At 40.4% G+C, this 27,316-nt stretch overlaps 1 protein-coding gene across 3 annotated transcripts in view; it reads right to left on the reverse strand.

The window, feature by feature from the left end:
* TOP2B (DNA topoisomerase II beta) overlaps nucleotides 1–27,316 on the reverse strand; it is a 120,963-nt gene that overhangs the window by 65,637 nt on the left and 28,010 nt on the right. For all 3 annotated transcript variants that reach the window (XM_032768024.2, XM_032768025.2, XM_032768026.2), the window contains 7 exons: nucleotides 21,864–22,037; nucleotides 16,422–16,512; nucleotides 7,176–7,239; nucleotides 5,482–5,627; nucleotides 3,501–3,598; nucleotides 2,076–2,288; nucleotides 1,820–1,993 (listed from right to left, as the gene is read on the reverse strand). In XM_032768024.2, coding sequence (XP_032623915.1) covers nucleotides 1,820–1,993; nucleotides 2,076–2,288; nucleotides 3,501–3,598; nucleotides 5,482–5,627; nucleotides 7,176–7,239; nucleotides 16,422–16,512; nucleotides 21,864–22,037 — 960 coding nt within the window. The remainder of the gene's footprint in view (nucleotides 1–1,819; nucleotides 1,994–2,075; nucleotides 2,289–3,500; nucleotides 3,599–5,481; nucleotides 5,628–7,175; nucleotides 7,240–16,421; nucleotides 16,513–21,863; nucleotides 22,038–27,316) is intronic.

The following is a 27,316-nucleotide window of genomic DNA, read 5'->3' on the forward strand; positions in this document are numbered from 1 at the left end:
TTTCTATGAATTTTCATAAAGAATTTCTGATAGTACACATGTGTAAGTGCATGATAGATGAAAACTGGACCAAAGGAGTCATTCTCAAGTCTCTTTCAGTAAAGCGTTATATTTACTGAAGATTCAACAACTGCTCTTTTTGCCCCCCCAGATAAATAATATATGTAATAACTTTCTATCAGAGACATTTATTTATACTGTGTGTGAAATCAGCTGTAGATATGATTTTCCCTTGATTCTTGACTTTTTTCCACAAACTTAATATTAAAAGATAACCTGTGACAGACATTTTAAAATGGGATTTGCACACTTTTTTTTTTGCCTCTTTATGTTGTATAAAAAAGGCCTGAATTAATACAGGCGTTCTGCTTGGGTTTTTTCATTATTATTTCAGAAATACCAAGAATATCAAGTCTGTTTCCACCCCTTCCTCTCCCCCCATTTTGACAAGTGTCAGGAATTGATATTAAATAGTTTTTTTTTAAAAATAACCATCTGTACTATGGATTTTTAGCAAAATATTCCCACCATTCTGTCACTTGTTCAACTGCACTGAAGACATCACTGGCATGAACTGTGTAGTAAAAATGACAAAAGCCACCAGAGACATGTCTACACTTATGCTCCCATCAGTACTATCATTGATTTCACTGGAGCCTTGACTTCTATAGGGGTCTCACTATGTGCTACCACTGGTGCTGCTGAACCAGTGGCAGCAGTGCACTGGTAGAACTAGTATTATTATTTTTTGTACAATTACCCAGCATAGACCTGACTAAAGAGTTTTAAACTGTCTGATTAAAAATCTATTTCCTTCTCAATATTTCATCTTTCAGGGATACTCATAGTTAAGCTTCTCTAAAAATGGTTTAAACAGTCACCAGAGAATTTTCCCTTCCTTATGTGATCCTTGAATTGAAGAAGAACTGCTTTAGCAGCTCTTACATCACTCACTCCCTGCAACTTGTGCAGTGGATATCGCCAGGATATTCTTGTAACTTGGTGATCCCTGGAAGACATATGTAGCTGGTACAAGTTAAGGTTGCTCTAATTTGTGCCAGACAACTGACCTGGTGCAGGGTGACCCCAGGACTAGGGGAAGTACAAAGGGGACCTAAAGTGAATTTTACACTGTTGTGAGGTGAGCAGACTGCTTCTTGCCATGGCTGTTGATTTGGCTCTCATCAATTTGTGACTTCTTTAGTCAACATTGAGCGTTCCAGTGCAGACAACACTCGGATATTTCACGTAAAAACACAAGTGTGTGTGGGGGGGAAATAACCCCAGCATTTTAGACCTGCTTTATATGTCATAAAAAAAGTAACAAGAAAGTAAGAAAAAGGTACAGAAAGAGAAGGGGGAAAATCCTCAGGCCCATTTTTTTCACTACTTTGCAGGTTACTTTTTGTACATAATCTAATTTCCAAACATGTATCAGTAATATTTTATTGCAGTATGTTTTTTAAAAGGTAAGTATAAAAACACTGCAAGTGTTAAACAATAGTTGCAGTTCATTTCACATCCTTACCCAATATCATCAGGTGTATTCATAAGTTATTTGCATCACTGCAAATGACAACTAGTATTTTAAAATAAATCAAAAAATGTATATAGAAATACAGTTCTGCCATGAAGAGATTTTGATTGCACTCAATTGCCTTGGCAGGTACTGTATTTCATGTAATAGGATTAATTCATCCATTTTAATTTTTTGTATAAAAAAGATTTATTTATGAAACAGCTAAGTAGGCATAACTTTAGTGTACATTTTTTTATCCCTTACATTTCACTCATTTAAAATATACATAAAACTACTTACCTTTGTGGTAGCTATGCTATTTACAAAGCTGATTTGCTGAAACCCTTTTTCACTTAAAGTGAGACACACATCCCATCGTTCATTCGCAAGTTCATGAATAACTTTGAGTGCAACTCCAGTTTCATCCAACTTGTCCTTTACGTAAAGATCTACGTAACTCCGGAATCCATTTACCTATGGGTTCAAAAAAACATAAGCAATTACTGTCCTCCTACTTACGTATGAATTTATAAAGTATTTTAAATAGAATTCTTACAGGTAGTTTCTTCCCATTAAACATAATTTTGACTCCTTTGCATGACCCAGCCAAATCATAAGCTCTTCTTGTCATGAGGGCCATAATATCCTTGTCAAGCTTTTCCATCTTAAATTTAGAAAGATCTGGTTGGAATGTGATGCATGTGAAGTCATCTCCTTCAAAATGCTTAATCTTGGGATCAGAAGTCTTCATCATATTGTTCAGCCAAGTCTTTGGAAACAAATTTTAGATGTTAATTACAATTGTCTCTTTTTTTTTTTTTGGTAAACTAACCAACAAAACTAAACAGCATAACTAATACCCCCATTTTTTCCAGTTTCCAGTTATTCTAAGTTTGCACTAAACTGCAGCATGAAAAATTTGCATATTTCACCTTACAAAGTTCTCTGCTAACACAGTAAACACAGAATCAACTGCTTTCCCATGTTCTGCATGAGTATTAATACGGTGATAGGCTCAAGGGCTTTGTGGAAGTGAAACTATGCAGAGAGATCATGACATCTAAGTGTACAAGAACAAACCAAGCAGCAGGCTGATTGTCCATGTTCTTTGCTGCGAGGAGCGGGGAGTGAACATGAGACGAAACAGCCCACTTGTGCAAACTTTTTTCTTACATAATTTTTCTTGAAAATGCCCAATGCTAAACTCTGCAAATTTTAAAAGCACATTCTATAGAAATCTACATTCATGCCATCATTAATATGATTTTTAGCAGTTCTGCAGAAAATATAAAAAAATAAAAAGCCTGGTAAACAACAGCTTTTTACAAATTGTTTGCTCCTCATTACAGTGCTATATTGAATAGTTGGAAACTGAAGATTTATCTACCAAAGAGACAGAGTAAAAGTAACAGCTGTGAAAGGATTCCAAACAGAATACCCCTAACCAAAGTGCCTCAAACCTATATCAAAGTGACCACCTCTAAGAGTGAGAAGGTAATCAATTTACATGCCCATTCAATCCTTGGTCTGTGTGCTCAGAATGTCCACAACAGACAAGATAGGTTGGTGTATTTTACAAAGTGGTTGCTGGTCCATTAGGGTTAAGGATATTAATAAGAAACATACACAGAAAAAAACTGTTTAGTATATGATTGTACAAGGTTTTGTTTTATTTAGATTTTTAAAAACAAGGAGCAGGACAATCTTTAAGAAAGTACTACGATTCTCAGACTACTGCATTTCCTATCCATTTTTAGCATATTAGTAAGATTATAAAGAACAAATATAAATTTGTTACTTGAGAAAAGTTCTTCAAATCTAACGAGTATCAACAGTAATTTTACTCAATTAATCTTGGTGCCTACATAATTGTTACTGCTGGATTTTCAATAATTTATTTTATGGATCTCAGAAAATGTGTTAAAAATTAAGTTTCTAATTAGAAAAATGTAGAAGAGAACGATCAAAAACACTTGCATACCTGTTTGAAACTGTGTTTGTATTCTTTGCAAGCAGTTTCAACTGTAAATTTTGTACTGAATATATTACAAAGTTTTGCACCATAACCATTACGACCACCTGGAACAACAATTAAATGTGGTAAGTTTTTAAAAGCAGAGATTACCTGTATCATATTACAAATTACTTCAATGAAATAAAATGTTCCCATATCAGGGACTTCTACCAGATGCAAGGTACCATGCTAACAGGCGTCAGTAAAAAACTGAAACCTAATTTAGTAACTTTTTGCCCTGGAAGTTCACAAGGAAGTGCACGCACTGCATTTTATAATCTGACTGGTTATCAGCCTGGGACTAAATGTTACCCACCTATGGGGAGCAGTTTTGCAGAAGAGGTAAAGAGGTGCTTTACCAGTCCTGGAATTCCCATGGATGCACTAACTCTGTGGGCAACTCCTGGCAAAATCCCATGAATCTTGATATTTCTTTGAGAAAAGGAAACATCTCCACACACATTAGACCCCTTCTGCTGGCAACACTCTCAGAAACCCGGCTGCCAGTGACTACTGATATGTCTGCACCCCAAATCCCCTATTTCAAGGGGAACAGAAGGTACAGAGTATAGTTAGTTAATCTAGTATTATCTACAGCTCATATTTCCGCTTAAAAATGCACTAGGGACTGGGTTGAAAGTTCAGTGAATTTAATAGAATCAGATCCTATGTACATGGTAGCATATGCCACAGCATGACTGCGTCTCAACTTCGCTCCTTCCTGTCCTTGCATATACACCTTAACACAGAGAACCATTTATGCATATTGTTTGCATAGAGAAATTTCCCTGGTTTCCCAGGGATGAGGTAAAAAATGAGCAGTATAGCTACTGCTTCCCTCTTCTACCCAAATGTGGACACATTTTGCTCTTTTGCTCCTCTTCCTTGCATGGAATGGAGGGGCACACAGGAACCCTGATAATAAATGTAACTATTTAAGCTATAATTATACATCACAACTCAATTTAATATTCAAGAATGTGAGGGAATAGTATCCCTGGCTTAAATCAAGCATGGAGTAAAAAAGCCATATCCAAGGTCCCAAAACACTTTAGCGCTGCACCTGAATCCCGACCAGCAATGTACATATTATTCCATTCTTGGGTGTCACTTGAGAAGAAACTTGCAACCATACAGAATTATCATAGTTTAGTTGCACAAATAGATGCACTAGAAAGAAAAAGAACTTACTTTCATTTGTGACCTAAATCAGAATTATTATGTGTTTAAGTACTGAATCGGGGCCTAACAGTCTGCATCATCTAGTCTACTAAACTTTTCCTACTATTTTGCCAGTTTAACATTTTAATATTTGTGTATGCATATAAACTACTATTTTAGATTAATCTTTTATGATGTATTAAATGTAAATTTGTAATTAATTAAAATATATTATAATATATTTTGAATCCTGAGATTATACAAAAAAGACACTATATAATATTTAAATAGTCTAAGAATTGTCAGGACAATGCTAAGGGGACAGCTACATATAAATGGGTGGTGTTACTTACCTGCAAGAATACAGTTCTCTCTAAATCAGGGATCAGCAACCTTCAGCACGGGCGCGCCAAGGTAAGCATCTCTCGGCCCGCTCTGCTTCCCGCAGCCCCCATTGCCTTGGGATGGCAAACTGCAACCAGTGGGAGCCACGATCGGCTGAACCTGCAGACACGGCAGGTAAACAAACCGGCTCAGCCCGCCAGGGTGCTTATCCTGGTGGGCCACGTGCCAAAGGTTGCCGAACCCTGCTCAAAACAATATTTGTGTAAAAAAACCAAAAAAAAGTTTGTTTTCAGATAATTTTATAGAAATAAAGTTAAACTGGCAAATAATGACTAGGAAGTACACAAAGAGTCATCTCTCACCATGACGCAAGAAAAGAAAACTCAGAAAATAATTAACAGTTTAACCAGCCAAAAACAAAGCATATTAATAAGAGTCTTGCCTGTAACTTTTTTCTCATCGTCATCATAGTTGCTAGATGTTAACAGCTGTCCAAAGATTAAAGCAGGAACGTACACTTTTTCTACTTTGTGTTCCACAACTGGAATTCCTTTCCCATTATTCCAGATACTAATAATGTTTGATTCACTGCAAAAAAAACAAATAATGACATCCATTCAAATAATTTACCAGTTTTTACACATATTTAATTAATATAAGTCAAGAATATACTACCAATGGGTGTACTCTAGCAATTTAAAACCATTTTTATTGTGTTTACTAGCATCTTTTTGTCATCACTTTATTTATCAAGAAACATCCGTTTAAAATGCTAGTTTATGAAGAACATCTATTATTATTAAATTTGTTTAAAAACTTTCCTTTTTAAAAATAATTCTTGTGACTTTTCTCAAAAAAAAACAAAAAATCTCTAATGTCTGCCTGGTGTAAAGCAGGTCTTTGAAATCTGGCTACATGATAGTCCTGACGTCAGGGAGATGGCTTTTGTTGGCCTTGTGAAAATCCACTGAGATCTGACCCAGTTATAACCTGCTGAAAAAAATCACCATTTCTCATCTACAATTTGCCAACTAGTTCCTTTTTGGCAGCATGCCAAAATCCCTCAACATTCTATATGACTGCACATACACCCATTGCCTTTATTTCTTACTTCAGCATTTCACGTAGTTCAAACTCTGGATGGGAGATAGCCAAAATTGATAATCATCTTCATTCTTCTCCCATTCCCTGTCCAATGAGAATGTGCAATGCACTGGAAACCAGAGGACAGTGAGTTTCTGACTCACTTGTCCTATTGACTGGTGTTAATAATTCTATGCCCTTCACAATTCTTATTATTAAGTTAATGCCTGTTAACGCCTATTGAGAGTTCAGATAAAATGGAAACAGAATCCAGATCTCTAATATGGCAACCCCAAATCCCATCCACACAGCTATGATGCCTCTCAAAAAGAACCTGCCATATTCTTATCCTTAGCTATGCTGTTTATAAAATGGTGCTACTCATATACATCTCTACCCCAATATAATGCTGTCCTCAGGAGCCAAAAAATCTTACCTCGTTATAGGTGAAACCACATTATATTGAACTTGCTTTGATCCGCCAGAGTGCGCAGCCCCGCTCCCCCAGAGCACCGCTTTACCGCGTCATATCCGAATTCGTGTTATATCGGGTCGCGTTATATGGGGGCAGAGGTGTATATGCAACCCACTGGTTCAGTGTGTTATGCATCCTCGCCTAGTAAATGGTTCACATAAAATAGCTGTATGCTGTTGCCAGCTAAAATAGTTAGTCCAGTAGCTCAAGAGATAGAAGTCTATGCTGCAGAGCTCAAGGTTCAGGATTCAAACCCCATTTGTGATCTAATTGATGGGCTATTAAAACTGTACACCATCAAACTTGCCTCAACTTGAATGTTTAGATTATTTCAGGTTTTATCAGCTTTGTATACAAAATTTATTAAAAGGTGGTTTAGATAAGCAAGTTACTTTAAATTTAAAATGGTGATATTCTTCACATTTTCAGAACAATTTCTCCTTCAAATATAGGACTAGAGTAACTACTTTCAGTACAATATAAGAAAATGGTAAATTTTGTTGAATATAATCTGTTGTAAAAAGTTCAAGTCCAATTTCCCAGACAGAGAAGGGCAGCTAGAAAGTTATTATACTTACGGATCAATGGAAATTTTAATACAGGTCATATTCTTGTCCCTCTGCTTATTGTCAGCGGCATTTACTATGAAACAAATTCACACTTTTTAGAGGCAGTAATAACAATCAGTTACTTGATGTACAACACTAATTATATACACATTCCATTACAAGTTACAATGTACAGAAAATGTTTGAGAAACTCCCCTTCCGACATTTTCTTTACTTTCTTACTGAAAGTAAGGAAAAATAACCAGTTATCAACAACAATCTGAAGGAAACAATTTGATTCCTTCAGTCATACTTTCTGGGATTAATTCTTCTATTACAAACAACTAGGCTATGTTAGAGGTAACCACAAAAGAATACTTTATAGGCCCATTTTCATAATTGATTCTAACATATTGTTCACCTCCACCCTCATTATTTCTCTTTTGCAATGCTATGGAATCTTACTACAAGTTGTACTATACTTTCACTCATTATTACCTATTTCTCCCTGGCCCAAAATCCCTAAATAATCACTTAGAGAAGAATATTTCTAAAGATAAACACAAATTAAAAATTCATCAGCTCTAACAGATTGCTATTATTATTATTATTATTATTTGTATTACAGTAGTGCCTTATCTGGTATCAAGGCCCCAATGTGATAGGCATTGTACAAACACATATCAAAAAGATGGTCCCAACTCAAATAGTGTAAGGAGTTAAATTTACAATTAATTAGTATTCTAGGTGACCACAGTACAAAGCAGCCATTCATACCAGCATGTTAAATTTGGTTCTAGACTCATTCAATGGTGTTTTGGGTAGATAATTAATTACATCTATTATATTAAAATTACTGTTTTCCTAGTAGAGAGACATGGTGGGGAAAGTATTATATTTTATTAGACCAAGCAGTTGAATACAATCGGGGGTGGTAGGGAGGAAATTCAGTTTATGATGTTCTGAATTTTCTTAATGGAAGTTAAAATAACAAAAAATATTAACTAAAAAAAGAACACACAGTTACCATAAGTGGAACTTGTGCTGAAGTTAAAGGGAAATTCTTTTTAAAGAGCTTGAATGATTGATTCTAAATCGTGTTAACTCAGAACAGCTATAAAAGCCAGGTTATAAAGAAGTTAAAATTTGATCAGGAAACTAATTAAACTACATTTGAATTTGTGTGAACTACAAGCAACTGAGCTCAGAAATTCTAAGGTTGTCATTAAACATGAAAATGTATTACAGTAATTTTCAGAATATGCCTCATCAGACAAAATATGGATTAAAATAAACACTCCAAGGACAGAAAGATAAACTCTGAGAAAAATAAAACACATTTTAATGCATGGAAAAAGACTACAGTATATCTCAGTGCAATATGAAATCAGACACATTTCAAATACTCTCGTTAAAGACAGTTAAGTAGGAAGTTTTATTAAAAAGAATGCACAATTATAACAACTGTAATTTTATGATGCTTTTATATAGGCCAGTGGTTCTCAAACAATTGTCTATGAAGCACAAGATGGCAATCTGCAGAGAGGTGACGAATTCTCTGGTGATAACTTCTCCTCTCATGAACCCCTGTTGGGCACCTTCCTTTTAAAAGAGGTAGGCTGGAAATGGCTTCCTTTTAAAGCCTGTAAATTATATCGCTGAGTCAGCAACGGGAGCATAGAAAAAGTGATGCAAGGTACTCATTTTCATACCCGTAGCAGGGTGGTCACCCGCTACTGCTTTAAAAGGCTTAAAACAACCAGGGGAAAAGGCTGTGGCAGGGAAGGAAAAGCGGGGCTGCTTGGTGAAAGCAGCCTCAGCTGGGGGCCACGCCCCAATCAGGCCAAGGCTGGTATAATGAGGGCCCAGCTGGCCCTTATAAGAGGGCGCGACCAGAAGCCAAAGAAGGAGTCTCTCTGTAGTGGTAGAGAGGGAAGGGTCTGGCTGCCTGGAAGCTGAGAAGGTACCAAGACTGGAGCAGGGCCAGGGGAAGGCCAGAGGAGCTGAGGAGATCCAACCTAGAAACCCCCCAGGCTACAGGCCTTGTTAAAGGCCAAAGAAGGTACTTTGTTAAAGGTACAAAGAAGGGCAGCCCAAGGGTAGGCAGAGGCAGCAGGTCCAAACTCCCCCTTGCCGGTGATGAGTGGCATTTACACTGCAGTCTACCCCAGTGAACAGGGGCTAGATTGAGACTGGCAGTAGCCATAGTCTGAGGTGAGGTGGGAATAGAGGGTGGAGGTTCCCTGGGGAGGGGAGATCCAGATCTGTGGGGGTACTGAGAGGCGGCAGCACCCCGGCCTGAAAGGGGCACTGGGGTCCAGGGGGACAACCAGCAGGAGGCACCGTACCGGTGAGCCCTGGCCCATGACAATACCACTCACTGTTTATAAGAAATTTATAAATTTGAAAGTAAAATCTCTCCATTTAGCCAAAAGAAGAGTTTACTCACCTTGCTCAGTAACGGCGGTTCTTTGAGATGTGTGTCCATATGGGTGCTCCACTCTAGATGTGCACCTAAGATCAGAGATTTTTGGTAGCAGTGTCAGTTTGGGCTGCACATGTGCTCTCCTCATTTTCACGCTGTGTTTGATCGCTATATAGTGCTGTGCAGCCAAACCACCCTCAGTTCCTTCTCTACCGCAGAGCTCACATACAACAACTCTGAAGCAGAGGGGACAAAGGCAAGTAGTGGAGCACCCACAGAGGGACACATTTCAAAGAACTGTAGTTAAAGCACAAGGCAAGTAACCTCTTCTTCTTTGAGTTAGTGTCCTTATGGGTGCTCCACCCTAAACTGACTATATAGCAGTGCCTCTGCTATAAGGATGGGACTCTGGAGCTGAGTTCATTACTAATGATAATACAGTCAAACCAAATAACACATCTGATGCTGAGTCACAAGTGACTGCATAATATTTGGCAAATGGGTGAGCAGATGCCCAGGTAACTGGTCTGTAAATTTCTGTGACTGGAATTACGCCAACTCTCCCATTGGGATAATTACTCCACCTCACTGAGAGGCGGAAGCTATGGCGGCAGCAGAGAGACTCCTGCTGACACAGCGCAGTGTGGACACCGCTTTAAGCCAATGTAGCTTGCATCACTCAGGGGTGTGTGGCTTCTTCACACCCCTGAGCAATATAACTTTTCAGCAATAGTGTAGACAAACCCTTTGTTTAGATACTGGGGATTCCTTATATCTGCCTGTATTGGAGGGGAAGAGTCTCACAGATTTTCTGAATGGCTTGATCCTTTCCAGATAAAAAGCTAATGCTCTCCTGATGTCGAGCGTGTGCAGTGTTGCCTCCCTTTTATCCAGTGAGGAATAAAAGGGAAAAAATGATGGAAGGTGGAAAAGTTGATTCATGTGGAAGGCTTAAAGTATTTTTGGTAGGAACTTGGGGTTCAGCCATAATGTGACGTTGTCTTGGAAAAAAAAACTGTAAAGGAGGGGTATGCCATTAGGACCCTTATCTCTCCCACTTGCCAAGCAGAGGTGATGGCTACTAGGAATGCAGTTTTCGTAGAGAGATGCAGAAGTGAGGAAGTGGCCATGGGCTAAAGGGAAATCTTGTAAGACAGTTTAAGACAAGATTAAGGTCCCACAGTGGTGCAGGATCTCTGATTGGAGAGTAGAGATTACTCATGCGTTTAAGAAATGTTTTTGTTATGAGATGAGCAAATACCAAATGACCATCTATCTTTTGATAGAAGGCACTGATGACTGTGAGGTGTACTTTCACGCAGCATAGAGATAGCCCTGATTTCTTCAGTTCTAGAATGTACTCTAGCAAGACTGGTAAAGGAGAGCAGGTAGTGATAACCTGTCTTGGTTACACCAGATTTGGAATCTCTTCCATTTCTGAACGTATGTGTGTCAAGTAGTTGTTTTTCTGCTATGTAACAGAATTTCATTTATCTCCTCAGAGCAGTTCCTTACCACATTCTGGAACCATCAGGGTGCCATACTTTCAGGTGAAGAACGTTCATATTTGGGTGATGGATCTGGCCCGCATGTTTAGAGAGATGATGTGGAACAGGGTGAAGAATGATTAGTGGGTAGACCACCAGCTGAAGAACATATGGAAATCATGTCCTTCTTGGCCATGTTAGAGGTATAAAAATAACTCTGGCCTTTTCTTTTTTTATTTTGTATATTGCTTTGAATATTAGCAGAATTGGAGGAAATGCATATAAAAGATGTCTATTCCATTTGAGGAGAAAAACATCTTCAAGAGAACAATGACCCCATCCTGCTCTGGAGCAGAACTGAGGGCATTTCTTCTTCTTGACTGTGATGAAGAGGTCCATCTTTGGAGTTCCCCAATGCGTGAATATGCTGTGAAGGATTGTAGTGTCTATTTCCCATTCGTGATCTTGGGAGAATTTTCTGCTGTGCATATCTGTTGTAGTGTTCTGAATGCCTGGGAGGTAAATTGCTGAGATGCTGATCTGGTGACAAATGCACCAATTCCATAACGTCACTGCCTTGGCACGCAGAGAAGATGATCTTGTCCCTCCTCAGCGGTTTACGTAGAGCATACATGCAATGTTGTCTATCATAATCTTTACATGCTTGTCTTTGAGTATTGAGAGGTAGTGAGAGCAGGCATTTCTGATTGCTCTGCGCTCTAGTAGGCTGATAGGTATTATGGATTCCAACAAGGACCATTTGCCCTAAACTCTATAAATGTCCAAGTAGGAAATGTCATTAAAATGAACGATGGGTAGTTGGATGAAGTGAACCCACAAACACACACGTTGTGAGGATCTGCCCACCAGTCAAGAGTTTTTGACTGTCAAGGGCATTCATAGAAGTTTTAGATTGTGTCTTCTCAGAACAGACATCATTCTGAGCCATCCTTGAAGACAATGCACGTGGAGTCTCACATGCTGTACAACAAAGGTGCTAACCGCCATGTGCCCCAGTAGCTGGAGGCAGCTTCTGGCCAAGATCTGAAGATTGGCTTGAGCTGTCGAGATTAAGCTGGCAAGATGTTAAATATGTGCAATGGGAGGAAAGCTTTGGCCTCCACTGCATCTAGGTAGGCTCCTATAAACTCCAGTTGCTGTACTGTGGTCAAAGTGGATTTTTGAGTATTTAGTTGAAGTCCCAGCTGTAAAAATAGGTCCATGGTCTCTTGTGTGGTTGCCAGTGCATCATCAAAGGAAAGTGCTTTGAGCAGGTAATTATCTAAATATGGAAATATCATGATTCCTTGTTCGCGAAGGTGTGCCACCGCAACAGAGAGGACTTTGGAGAAGATCTTGGGTGCCAATGATAGGCTAAACAGGAGCACTTTGTACTGGAAATTATTCTGCCCCAGAATGAATCTCAGAAACCTCCTGTGGGATGGATGAATCATGATATGAAAGTAAGCATCTTGTAGGTTGAGGGCCAAGAACCAATCCCCCTGGTCCAGAGATGGGATTACTGCTGCCAAGGTAACCATCTTGAAATGTACTTTTACAAATCTGAGCACTCTTATCTAGAATGGGTCTCCAACTGTCATTCTTTTTCTGTATCAGGAAATCTTTGGAATAGAAACTCTTGCCTTTGTGTTGGTTCGAAACTGGTTCTATAGAACCTAGTTTCACATAAAAGATGCTCATGAGAGAGTTTCCTGAAGAGGGACAGGACGGGAGAGTGGGGAGGAGGTAAAGTGGATTAAATATCACTTGTGATAACCTCTAGTATCAACTTGTCTGTGGTTATACACTTCCAAGATTGATGGAAAGAGGTAAGGAGGTCGCCAAATTGATGGAGATGCTCTGGCTGTTGCAGCAAATGAAACTGTGTGTGTGGGGTGGGGTGTGGCAACTCAGGGCCTAGACCAAGATCTCAAAATTGTTGTTTAGATGTAGATGGCTGTGATGTTGGTGATTGTGGGGCAGTCAGTCTATGTTTTTGTACCCTCTGTCTCTTGCTTTGGAGCTCATAATATCTGTGAAGAGGAATAAAGTGTGATCTCTGTCATTTGGTATTTACTGGGTCTTCTCTTTTGAGCAGAAGTGTAAATACACAGAAAGCATAACATTTCTCTGGCATCTTTTAATGAGTACAGGGATTTGTCAGTTTTGTCCGTGAACAATTTTGATCCCTCAGATGGGAGGTCCTCCACTGTGGCTTGCATCTTCTTTGGAAAGCCAGACAGATGAAGCCATGACCCTCTCCTCATGACAACTACTGTAGCAATTTAGCTGTGTCCACAGCATACAGCGAAACCTGCAATGCTGCCCTCGCCAGGAGCTGAGCCTCAGTAATAAATCGCCTGAAATTGGTGTTTTTCATCTGACAAGAGGTATTCAATAAACTCATTTAATTTAGAGTAAAGTGTGATCATACTTTGTCATAAAGGCTTGATAGTTAGTGATCCTAATTTGTAGAGTCACTTAGGAATATGTTTTGCGTCCAAATAAATCCAGTCATTTCCTGTCTTTATCATATGTTGTTTTTAGCATGGTACCATGTGCCACATTCATTAACACCATAGATGACCAGCAAATATGTGGAAGGATGAGAAACAAAAGCCCACATGCTCAAGGGCATATAATGTTTCTTGTCTGCCCTTTTGCACACCGGGAGTATAGTGGCTAGTGTTTGCCAAATAGCTTTTGCTGGGCCCAGCAGTGCCTCGTTGATAGGGAGTGCAATTTTTGCTGATGCTGACGTCTGCAGGAAGTCATGCAGTCTGTGTTTTTACTGTTTAACTTCAAGTGGGATCTGAAAAGGTCTTGGAACTGTTTAAAATCATTTGCTGGTGGTGGTGGGAGAGGGATGATCACCTCATCAGATGAAGACAGACGTACTGGTCACTAGAGTGGTTTCTTTGTCCAATCTCCCCTCCAGTTCTTCAAAAGATCTCCTTTTGAGGATCAGGAGTTCTGGCTATGGAAGCTGACAGGGATTCTCTCTCTCCCTCTCTCTCTGGGTGACACTAAAGGACCTGGAGAATTGTTGCCTATATCCAGCCCACAGGTCCCAGTATAGCCACTGAGGTGGTGGAAAAGGCATGGGTGGGGCCCCAACACTGTTCATAACAACCATGTGGGTCTCATCTACTCTCGTGGTAGCTTGGAGGAGCATAGGTTTCTATTCTGATAGCACCCTGTTGCTGCAGTGGAGAACCATGGGCCAACACAGAATATAAATCATCCCCTTCCTCCTCTTCATCATCATCACTGGAGAGAGATGGAGCAATCATTGACAGCAGAGTAACCTGTCTTGATACTGCATGTTAAGTCTGGGGACCTGGCTGTAAGGCGTTCCGCAGTTATGCTGATACCCAATAATGGTGAATCGGACATCTCTGAGATCAGCAAGTCTTTAGGAAAACAAAATTCCTAAGGTACTGGAACAGTCATCAGTACCGTTGAGGGCAGCAGCATCAGTGCCACTGAAGCAGATATAGTTGTCAGTACCATAGGAACTCTGTGCTCCAAAGAATGGCCAGAAAGTGGTACTGTGGCTTTTTGCAGCCCCAGAGTACCCGGTACTGACTGTCTGTATGACTCCATCGTGCCGTCTGAGAGGAGCTGGGTCTGTCTTTACCTCTCCTTTCCCCAGATGATGCCATTCTGTCTGAGCCTGCCCTCTTAGGTTCTTTGGTCTTACTTGTGGCAGCCTCATAGGTACTTAACCATACGCCAGTTAGTACCGAAGCAATCAACCATGCCGGGGATTTCGTTCTTTTAGGCAGTTCCCTGCTCTGGGAACTTGTGGCCCATTTATTTGCTTTCTGAGAGGAATCTATGGATTTCCTCTTTTAAGTCATTGGAGAATGCTGCTCAAATGATGCTGTCAGTCTTGATGGGGATTGTTGTTGGGGGGGATGGAGAGGGGGCGCAGCATCCCCAGGGCCAGGGTCGGAGTCTGGTCAGAATAAGCTTTCCATCATTTAATAGTCTTAATTTCAGCTCATGACACAGATTCTTGCCTTTAATCTGAGGCAAAACATGCACTTCTGAGGCATGTGTGTCTCTCCGAGGCAGCGAATGTAGCAGGAATGGCTGTCTCTGACAGGAATGGCTTCCTCACAGGAGACACAATGTTTATACCCAGGGGAGCTGGGCATACCCTTTTTAGGGTTCACTTCCCTAATGGGAAGAACTAGGGAAGTCTAATATATACAATTCTACAATTGAAAGAGAAAAATAAAAATAATAATTTTTAAGGAAATGAAATGAGAAGAAAAGAGAGAGATCCAACCAACCAAAGAGCTATTGCTACTAACAAAAGGAATTAGTAAGAGGAAACACCAAGAGAAATCTCTGTGAACGGGCTCTGCTAAGACTCCACGTCAAGCCAAGGGCAGTTCAGAAGGAACTGAGGGCAGTTTGGCTGTACAGCGCTATATAGCAATTGAATGTGGCATGAGACAGGGAGAGCACATGTGCGGCCCAAACGGACAATGCAACCAAAAATTTCCACTCTTAGGTGCAAGGACACAGACACCTAGAGCGGAGCATCCACAGGGACACTACTCAAAGAAGAATGTATTCTTTCCTTTTCATTTCAGATGTCAGCACAGCTTTAGAGGTATAGGGTAAAATTCTGACCTCAGTGAAGTAAACAGCAAAACTCCCACTGACTTCTGTTCACACATGGTATGTGGAAAGACCACTGGCAACCTCAAGACCTTAAAAATCACCTACCAGCCAAAGGATTAACTCTATTGAGACTAATACCTCAGCAGAGCCAAGGGATAAGTTCCCTGTTGGGAAATTACACCCTCCCATGGCTTAAAGCCTGCAATTTCTGTGCCTGTTATAAAGCCAAACATCTCAGGATGAGAAAGGTCATGCTGAGTCAAATGCTTGCATATTAAATTTCCAAGAGACACCTTTGTACTGTAGGAGGCAGCATTGGTGATTTAGGAGATGGTACTCTTTCATCTGAGTCTAGACTAAATCACGTGTGTTAAGCGTGCAGGGCTGCTGGAGGTTTCTTCTTTCAAATCAGTTATAAAACTGAAGTCATGACTAGTTTTTCTTATTAAAAAAAATCCACAGTAACTGATTCTAGTGTCACTATAAAAGTCAAACTTAGGTATTTATATTCTGCCTTCTTGAAACTGCTCTGCAGTTTCAAGTGGAGATAGTACCTCTTCCTAAATTGCTTCACCTTCTTTTCTAAACTACTTCATTTCAGTAGTGGATCAAAGTATCTCTGTGTGTAGTTTGTATATCTTTTTAATATGTCAGGTGCTTTCAGAACCTTCAGGAGGAAACGTGCTGCGGAGCTGTAAAAACATTATCATTATTAAAAACACTTACCAAGAATTTCATCAAAGATCTTATACAAGCCTGGGACAAAGGTAACTTCTCTGCAATTCATTCCGATCTCTTCATCATAAACCCACATTAACTACATATAAACAAAATAAAATAACTTATTGTCTTGGATTCAAAATGAAATGTTCATGTTGATACAATTTGGATTATTTAACATTTCAAGAATTCAATATAAAATTTTATTTTAATCTCTTTGCTGCATATTTTACTTGACATTAAACCAATCGGTCAGCCCTTCAAGGTTTTAAAAAAAAAAGAAAGAAGTGGCAATTGCTTCTATGTTTATATCTGAGGCATTTTGTAACCATTTGATTGACCTATTATGTTAGGTAACCCACAGGGTAAGCTATTGCAGCTATTTAGTTTCCACTTCCTTCATATTACAGTTATGGGGACAGATTCTGTCTACCTCTCTGGCCTCTACATTCCACTCTGGGAGCCCACAGGAAATATAGTGCAGGCTGTTCTAACTTACAATGAGGACCATTTCAACCTCTAGAGCAGTCCAGAATTCAGAAGATACAAAGGTGGCATACAATAACTTCTCACTTTGCCGGGGTTTTTGGTCAAATCCATGGTCAGAAATAGTATTATGTACAAATTTTACCTTAGCAGGATAAATAACAAATCATGATAGGTTACATTTCAGCAGCTGGATATACTAAAAATACCAACAAACACACTCTGAACCTGGTAATCTTGCACATATGCACAACATTTTTGTCTTTACATCACATTCACATAATACTTTTCCTAGCTAGCTATAAACCTAGCTTTGGTAACAAGCCCTTAAGTTCCATCGAGGACTTATAAATGCCTCCTCCTACATTGGTGTACCTACTATTCAGTCACATATACAAAATCAATCTTAAAGAGAAGGGGGCCAAATTTCTGCTCTAAGTTACACCACTGCCCAAACAACAGTGCTCAGATACTACATGAATAAAAGCTATGTAAGTATCTAGGAACAGTAAATCAGAACCAATTTTTTCTTAATCAGACTCATTTCCCATTCCCTTGGTTTGAACTTATGCCACAATTAGAGTCAGTCTCAGTTGCATTCTCCACAAAAAATGGTTTTATTACAAACGTGCCATCTGCTGGTTTTGAGCTCTCAGAAGGAAAAAACTGTCTTGCTTAATTTCTTTTCTAGTTTTCAGGTTTGACAATACTATTGTGATTTTTACTTTTCCACGCAGCTAACGGGTAGACCCAAACCAATCAATCAATCTGATTCAGGTTAAGTTATACCTACTATAAGAAACCCCACGTGACGTTATTCCCAAAGCTGTAACAATATTGATAAGTGTGCGTTAAACATGGAATTAATTCACTTGTATCTGCAGCGATTCAAATGGACTATATACACAGGTATACAAATATTTATATTGTATTTACTGATACACATACATAAATATACACAAATATCTGCAGGATAGGAAGCATAAAATATGTAGAGCTATCTAGGGATATCTATTCCACATATTACACTTAACATTCAGTCAATGGTTTGTCAGACTCAGAAACTAGAAAGAAAAGAGATATAGCAGGTGAGACAAATGCTCCCTCTCTCTCTCTCTCTCTCTCTCTCTCTCTCCTGTTTTCATGTTTGAAAATTCTTTTACAAATTATAAATAGTGGTAAAGATTTCAGGGAGAAGAAAACAACTCTGAGACAACAATATACTGTACTTTTGAGTGGTTTTGAAGGAGGAACTAAACTCCTGAGGCAGATGATACTCTACCTCCTTCACATATCTATGTGGACAGGACTCTTCTTCCAAAGGAGAAGGGAAAGAAGTATTTATTTTTATTTATTTGTTTTAGTAGCTGACAAAAGAATCAGTATTGAAACATATGGCAGTTTTTTATATCTATATCTTCATACAGTGCTTGTCTAGATTAGGAGAAGAATGTGGCTTCTCAGGGCCCCTCTTATCCCCTCTTATTTATGACAGTGTGTGTAATACAAACACTGTCATAAATATAAAGGGAAGGTAACAATATTTATGTATGCAGTAACATCAAATTCCTCCTAGCCAGAGGTACGGAATCACTTACCTGTAAGAGGTTAATCAATTCAATTAACCTAGCTGCACCTGACCAGAAGGATTGATGGAGAAAGAAGATACTTTCAAATCGGGGGGGAGGGTGTTCCCTCTCAGGACAAAGAGAGAGACCAAGGAGTAATTTTATTCTTGTTTTGTAACTGGGAAGCAAAGTCAGAGGGGAATCCTCTGTGTTTTAAATCTTTTTATTTACCCTGTAAAGTTATCTTCCATCCTGATTTTGCAGGTGTAATTCTTTTACTTTTTTTTAATAAAATTCTTCTTTTAAGAACCTAATTAATTTTCAGTGTCCTAAAACCAGGGATTTGGTCTGTGCTCACTTTGTTAACCTGTTGGTTGGTATATTATTCTCAAGCCTCCCCAGGAAAGGGGTAAAGGGGCTTAGGGGGCTATTTTGGGGGGGATAAAGCTGAATGTTTGTTTAAATCACTTGGTGGTGGCAGCAATACCATCCAAGGACAAGGAAAGGAATTTGTGCCTTGGAGAAGTTTAACCTTAGCTGTACCCTAGAGTTCAGCATTTGGAGGGAACTGTGACATATGTACTTTGAAAAGTAAAGCATCAGCCCCAGCAGCAAAAGACTCTCTCCCGGCAGTAATACTGGGGGCAGAGGCAAAATCCAATGGGACCTCTCCTGAACCCTCCAGACCATATTGTTTGTTTGCTTTTTGGGGGGAAGGGAAATCTTCCTGGGGCATCAGGCCCCATGCAGCCCTATCCCCAGGCCTATGAGCTTGGAGAAAGTATAGCAGTATCTACTGGGGACAAAGACTTCCATGGCAGGAGCCTGCCCTCAGATTCCCCAAACTCCTGTGATATCACCAGACTGCTTTCTTCAATTTAGAATCAGGATTTTATTCTAACATCCTCTTACCCAATCCCTCACAATCTTCCAGCTCCAGAGCTCAATCCCATTCTCTAGGCCTTTCTACAGCCTTCCTTCCTCTCCCCCACTTAGTTTTTCTCTCTTTTCCTCTGTCTTTTCTATTCCCTTGCTATTTATTCATCCTACTTACCTATTAAAAACCAAAACAAAAAAATAATTAGCATGACTTTTACCAACAGTCATTGTGCTTTTATGTTCCATCCCTTTGTCCTGCCACTTTTCCATCTTGTCTATTTAGATTGTAAGGTCTTCACAACAGGGGTAGTCTCTTACTATGTGTTTGTACAACAGGGACAGATCTGACTGGGGCCTTTGAGCATTACTGTACTACAAATAATAAATACATGAGATCTCTCTGCTCACCAAGTAGATGTCAGCCTGGTTATGTGAGCTACGATTCTATTAGCACTTTGGATAATTCGGTGTTAGGTTTCAGAAAAGACCATTTTATAAGGAACTGGCTACCATAATATAAATCAGTAATAAGTATTACATAACAAATTTGACATGCCAAAGAGAACTTATATGACTTGTCCGGCTGTACCTAGCATATTTTTAATGGCAGCCCTGTTAATGCTGCTCCTTCTGAGTTTAATCATTTTGTGTCCACACTTTTCTCTGGAGCAGGGGTTCTCAAACTTCACTGCACTGTGACCCCCTTCTGACAACACACATTACTCCCCCCAGCCTTAGCCCGCCCAAGCTTCACCTCCCGGCGGGGGGAGGGGGAAGATAGAGCCACTTCCACAGGCTGGGGGCAAAGCCAAAGCCCAAGGGCTTCAGCCTCAGGCAGGGGGCCTGTAACCTGAGTCCTGCTGCCTTGGGCTTTGGCCCTGGGCCCTAGCAAGTCTAAGTCAGCCCTAGCAATGCCATTAAAATGGGGTCACGACCCACAGTCTGAGAACCACTGCTCTAGAGACTCAAGGATGAGATAGATTTGCCCTATTTGTATCTCATCCTAACTACTGAAATCTATTTTCAGAGTGAATAAATTAGTTTCACCAACTTTTCCACTTCACCATGTATGGAAAGAGTTCTGGAGCCATCCAAATGAGAGTGCTTTGAGAGGAAGCTGGAAGTCTCTTCATCCTCACAGGAGATGCACCTCTTAACTTTGTAGAGCTTATATGTTTCTTAATTTTAGACCCTGTAGCAGCTAAGCTATGCTCCTTTGAGTTTTGGAACTCTTCAAGGAGGACTAAATAATTCTAGACCCCATGTAAAGCTATGCAGTTTAACTTTTTAAGGATAACTTCGGAGAAATTTGTCACAAATCGGGACCTTTGGGGTGGGGGTGTTTCCCTAGTAGGTAAATGGAGAACTGATTCTCCTCCAAATCAACAGCATATTTAGATAATGAATCACTTTAAATTTGAGAGCTGGTGGGAGGAATTTCTGTCTGAACACCTTCCTTGTGTTCTTCTCAGAATACATTTGTTTTGAATGCGATAGTGAACATGTGGATGTTATTGCCCTCCCTGGGCACTTGACGCAAAAGGAATGAACCACCAGAGTCATTTCAGGGGTTCCAGTTGGCACTTTTATCACCCACAGAGTGAAGGCTGAAGCTGGCCACTCAGGGTAGGATCTGTGGTGGCAGAGTCTGGCTTCCAAAGGTGTCCAAATGCCAAGAGATGCCCCACAAATGCTGAAATTTTCCTCAAACAATGTGGTTGTCTGCTGCAGAGACAGCTGCTAGCTCTGCTGCTCAAGTCATGAGTAGAAAACAATGGCCCTTTAAACTCCCTACCGTTGCAACCCACGATAGAAAACAGTTGCTGCTTCTATACGTCTCCCCAGCTTTATGCCCTCTTTCAGTAAAGTCCTTCTCCCAACCAGACTGCTGTTGCTATGCTAGGAGACAGAGACACACAGGAACATTTGGAGAAAATTAAAGAGTTTTTTTTTAAAGGGGAAATCACAGCTGAGCTCAGGAGAGCTTCATGATGAACCTCCACAGCTTCCTGGGGATGTGCAACATTGTTTAAAGAACTCAAGACATCAGCAAGAGGAGTCTGCTAGCCGATATTATATTGTGTGTGTGTGCGTATATGTGCATGTGTATACACACACACACTTCTTTTGCTGATGTCTTGAGTTCTTTAAATAATGTTGCACATATACAGATATATCCCATAAAGAGTCTTCTCTCTATTCTCTATCTAAAAATGAGGCAGGTAAACTCATCAAGTATTGAATATGAAATATTAGGCATCCAAAGAAGACAATAACATAAATAAATTAAGACTATCAGCATTCTGGATTTGAGCTCCATAAAATTCTCTGAGCATATGTTGTTTCAAAAGGACCAAACACTGCTAAAAATGCCTCTCCTGAGCTATTTCAATGCATGCATGGACAAACTATAAAACCTTTCAACATGATATTCTGGAATAGAACAGCCACAACAGTAATTTCTTCATTGAAATGTCAGAACACCAGGAAAACTGTAAATTTAATGGAAACTCACCTGAGTTAAAGGTTCCACTGATCCAATGTACGTATCAGGACGGAGGAGGATATGCTCAAGTTGAGTCTTTTTCTGATAAACTCTCTCAACTGACATCTTCTTTGAACTATCACTTTTACTAACGTTTTCTGACTCTTCTTTTTTTGATGCATTGTTCTGATTATCAAATAGAGTCTAAAAAAAGAGAATGAGGCATGTTACTAACAATCTAGTTTATAAAGTTAACAATTCATCTTTATAACTTTCTAAAGCTATAAACAAATCTTGAGTGAGATTTAAATTAATTTAGAGATTCATTTCAAATTCAGTTCTTGAACTCAGAACACTGGTTACAGAAATAATTCAGCCTATTACTAGATGGTTTGCATACTAATTCCCACAGAGTTTAAACCTCTTGCAACATACTCTTTGTGTGATATATTAAGGTAAAACAGCCATGTTACAAAAGGAATACAGTAACTCCTCACTTAAAGTCGTTGCTGATTAATTAGAGAACATGCTAGTTTAAAGTTGCACAATACTCCCTTATAACACTGTTTGGCAGCCACTTGCTTTGTCCACTGCTTGCAGGAAGAGCAGCCCATTGGAGCTAGCTGGTTGGGGCTTGGAACCAGGGTGGACTGTGTGAAAGTAGAATGAATTATATTGTAAAAATAAGAATGGATTAAAGAAATGTTGTATGTACCTTTAAGCAGAAATAAAAAATGTTGAAATACAGGTGCCAGGAAAAGAAACATTAGGCATAAACAAGGGTGCTAATGGCGAAACATTAACAGAAGATCGGTAATAGTTAGTAAGGAAATAAGATATACATGGCTAGCCCAGGTAAACTTATCAGATTCTGCTTCCTTTGTTATCTTGCTAAGTGCTCCCCTCCTTTTATCTGTATAAATAAGATAGTTTGTGTCTTGTATGGTGCTCACATTATCTGGGTGTATTAGCAGTGCGCTGAGCTAATAAAACAGAGTGGTCTGACAAACTGTGAGTCCTGAGTCTAACTTTGACAACTGGCAGCCCCATCAGCTCCCCATTTCCCTAAGTTCCCTGTGCAGCAGCAGCCCAGCAGGCTATCAGTTGCCAGCAGTTCAGCTGTCCCTCCCCGCACTGCCATGTGCTGCTCCTGCCCTCTGCCTTGGAGCTGCTCCTCGGAGCCTCCTGCTTGCTGTGCAGAGAGGGCAGGGGAAGAGGGGGATCTAATGTCAGGGTGTCCCTCTCCCCCTGCTCCTGCATCCTGCTTGCCCCATCTCCATAGAGCAAGTGGGGGACATGACAGGGCTCAGGATGGAGGGAGAGGACTGGCAACAGCTGCTGTCTCAACTTGCTGAGCTACTTAAAAAGGCAGTGTACTTAGAGTGGGGTCAGTGTACTTAAAGGGGCAATGATCGTCTCTCTCTCACACACACACTGTGTGTCTCTGTCTGCCATGCTATCTCCCCTCCCTCCATCCATGCTGCCTTGTAGAGTGTGAGGCTACATTAATAATAATGGGTTAACCCTTGAGGGCTCAGCCAATTGCTAGTTCATCAATTAACGGTAAAGGCATCCCCTGGGAAATATCCCACCCTCTGACTTCACCATCTCAACCAAGCTTCACAGTCATCATCGTGTACCAGTATTAAATTGTTTGTTCAAAACTGTGTGTGTGTGTAAAACAGTCTTTTGTCTGGTGAAAAAAATTCTCTGGAACCTAACCCCCCCATTTATATTAATTCTTATGGGGAAATTGGATTCGCTTAACATCGTTTCATTTAAAGTTGCATTTTTCAAGAACAACAATGTTAAGCGAGGAGTTACTGTGCTTTAAATTAGGCTTCTTTCTGTTTTTGAGATAAGGACACTGCGAATTCCAATTCTGTGTTTAAATGTATTAACTCTGAACTCATTCAACTAACACTACTCTAAACAATGAAAATCATTGGACTGGAAGGGACCCTGAGTCCCCTGCACTCATGGCAGGACTAAGCATTATCTAGACCAGCGGCTCTCAAACTTTTGTACTGGTGGCCCCTTTCACACAGCAAGCCTCTAAGTGCGACCCCCCCTTATAAATTAAAAAAATGTTTTTATATATTTAACACCATTATAAATGCTGAATGCAAAGCACAGTTTGGGGTGGAGGCTGACAGCTCGTGACCCCCCACACAATAAACTCGTGACCCCCTGAGGGGTCCTGACCCCCTGTTTGAGAATCCCTGATCTAGACCATTTCTGACAGGTGTTTGTCTAACCTGCTCTTAAAAATCTCCAATGATGGAGATTCCACAACCTCCCTAGGCAATTTATTCCAGTGTTTAACCACCCTGACAGTTAGGAAGTTTTTCCTAATGTCCAACCTAAACCTCCCTTGCTGCAATTTAACCCCATTGCTTCTTGTTCTATCCTTAGAGGTTAAAAGGAACAATTTTTCTCCCCGCTCCTTGTAACAATCTTTTATGTACTTGAAAATTGGTATCATGTTTCCTCTCAATATTCTCTTTTCCAGACTAAACAAACCCAATTTTTTCAATCTTCCATCATAGGTCATGTTTTCTAGACCTTTAATCATTCTTGTCGCTCTTTTCTGGACTCTCTCCAATTTGTCCACATACTTCCTGAAATGTGGTGCCCAGAACTGGACACAATACTTCAGTTGAGGCCTAATCAGCGCAGAGCAGAAGAATTACTTCTCAAGTATCTTGCTTACAACACTCCTGCTAATACACCCCAGAATGATGTTTGCTTTTTTTGCAACAGCGTTACACTGTTGACTCATATTTAGCTTTCCCGCAGTACTCTGTCCTAGGCAGTCATTTCCCATTTGTATGTGTGTGCAACTGATTGTTCCTTACTAAATGGAGTACTCTGCAATTGTCTTTATTGAATTTCCTCTTATTTACTTCAGACCATTTCTCCAGTTTGTCCATATCATTTTGAATTTTAATCTATTCTCCAAAGCTCTTGCAGCTACTCCCATCTTGGTATCATCCACAAACTTTATAGATGTACTATGCTATTATCCAAATCATTGATGAAGATATTGAACAGAACCAGACCCAGAACTGATCCCTGTGGGATCACACTCATTATGTTCTTCCAGCATGACTGTGAACCACTGATAATTACTCTCTGGGAATGGTTTTCCAACCAGATAAATATGTGTATTCCTTTAAATTTTGGTGTGAATTGTTAGGCCCTAATCGATTTCAGAGTGGCTTAAGAACAGGTAAAGGTGCTGTCCTGAACAGGAATGTCTTCTGGAATTTAGGCCTTAAAGCACACCAAACATAATTTACACATCCTGTTTAGCCCACTGAGAAATTAAGACTGGATTCAACCCTGGTTTACATCGGTTTATGATGAAGCTAAGCTGGATGCAGGACCGTCATCAGTAAAATAGGTGGCAAAGCTACAATGACAGAAAACAGACACAACCTCCCATCCATTGGTAAGGAGAGGACAATCAAATCACAGTTGTAACTTGAACAGTTCACAGTACCGGGAGGGAGCGGGAGGAGGAGGAGAAGTATGGCCAAGTCTTCCAGTAACATGCTAATTCAGGGTTTCTCAAACAGGGGTCACAGCTTGTGTAGGGAAAGCCCTTGGCGGGCCGGGCCGGTGTGTTTACCTGCCCCGTCCGCAGGTCCAGCCGATCGCGACTACCACTGGAGCGGGCTTGCGGACAGGGCAAGGAAACACATCGGCCCGGCCCAGCTACCCAGGGGCTTTCCCTACATAAGTGGTGACCCGTTTGAGAAACTCTGTGCTAATTCATCTCCCGAAGACCAACCCCTGGTTAAAGCTAAATATTTCCTTCCCACAACATAAGCTCCAAAGGAGAGGTTAAATCCTTTTAGAGCAGCAGGCTTTACTGAAGCACCTCTCTGAGTCAGCCAGGGTAAATCTAGTGAATGACCAGATACAGAAATTTTATGGTGTTTATCCTTATTTGACCATAAGTATTCTTTTTATTGGAATCACCCACAAAAATATCTGAGGCCATATTACACATTTGCCTGACAGGCAGAGAAATTAGTAAGAGACATAATTCTGACAATATTCTCCTGGTATATGAAACAGTCTTCTCTCACACAGCCAATTCATTGACTTAGAAGCAACTGCTGATATAAATATTAGAAGCATCAATAAACCAACAGGGCCAACAAGCATGTTTTCTGAAAAGGGAAGGGAAGGAAGAAAGAAAGAAGTAGGACTGTGTGGGTGAGTCCAGAAAGGAACTTTACATAAAAAGAAGCAAAAGGGTTTCTCTCAAACCAGTTTACCAATACAGACACCTGGGCTCTGATTCTAAACTCAGTGCAGCTGTGGGAGAACAGACTAGCTGAGAGTCCACCTTTGTGCCCTTCCCCACCCATCATTCTTCTGCCACATGAGCTATAAGATAAAGCAGCCCAATAGCTGCTCTAACTTACACTCAACTATCCTAAACCCAAGGGGTCAAACGCAATGGCTCTCCAGTCATGCCCTCAAGCCAAAGGCAGTGAAAGGGGGTAACATGAAGGTATTCTGCCATCTCTAAAGCCATTCAGGGAATCTTCCTATGTCAAAGGAATTCCCAGTTGGTTCGTTCACCTAGCTTTATGTAGAACCAGTGTAAAGTGATCCCAGTAAAACCCAGAAGCAGGACCCTGAGTGCTGAATCACAGTACCCAGTGAGACTCTGTATTTCACCACATTGATTATTTAATACTTCATGGACATACCCTGTAATAGCCTGTGACAGAGAGCTGGACAAAGGGCTGCAGAGTCAGCCCTTTGTCACACCCGCTCCACGTTAGGGAGAATTAGAGTGGGCTGGAAGTAATCTAGCCCTAATTGGGGAGGCGGAAACAGCTGTTACCTAATTAGCCTGGGGCTGCATAAAAGCCTCAGCAGAAGGAACCCAGCCTCAGGAGGAAAGTGAAAAGGCAGGGAATGAAAACAGGGAGGCAGCTCTCCCCTCCCTCCCACTGACGGTGTAGGGTTACTTGTACATGGTGAAATGGTGGTGGGACCAAGCCTGAGAATAAAGTGCACCAGTGGTTACAAAACCCAGGGTGTCAGAGTGACTTTATGAGCCTATCAGAGGCAGAAACCAAGGGGGGCTTGCCATGCTCTGTTACATAGCCCAACAAAAGAGATGTGATTTCTAAGGGTGGTGTAGGTAGCGTCTATACTGGAGCGTTACAGTGGCACAACTGTAGCTCTGCTGCTGTAGTCTGTCAAGCACAGATATGCCCTCAGAAGCCATGACTAGCACTCCTGTATGTTCCAATGATCTTTGGCTGCAGGACTTGGACATAGAGACTCTTGGCAACCAGCATAAGAGCTTATCTATATGAGAAAGTTTTACCCATTTTACTGGCATAGTTAAACCTATAAACAGTAGATTCTGTTTAATCATTATCCCAATATTAAAAACGATCACTTAATAGCAACATTTGCCAGGAACTGATCCCATCCCATTGACTTTAATG

This window comes from Chelonoidis abingdonii, chromosome 2 (genome assembly GCF_003597395.2).
Source record: "Chelonoidis abingdonii isolate Lonesome George chromosome 2, CheloAbing_2.0, whole genome shotgun sequence".
In the NCBI taxonomy this organism is placed as follows: Eukaryota; Metazoa; Chordata; order Testudines; family Testudinidae; genus Chelonoidis; species Chelonoidis abingdonii.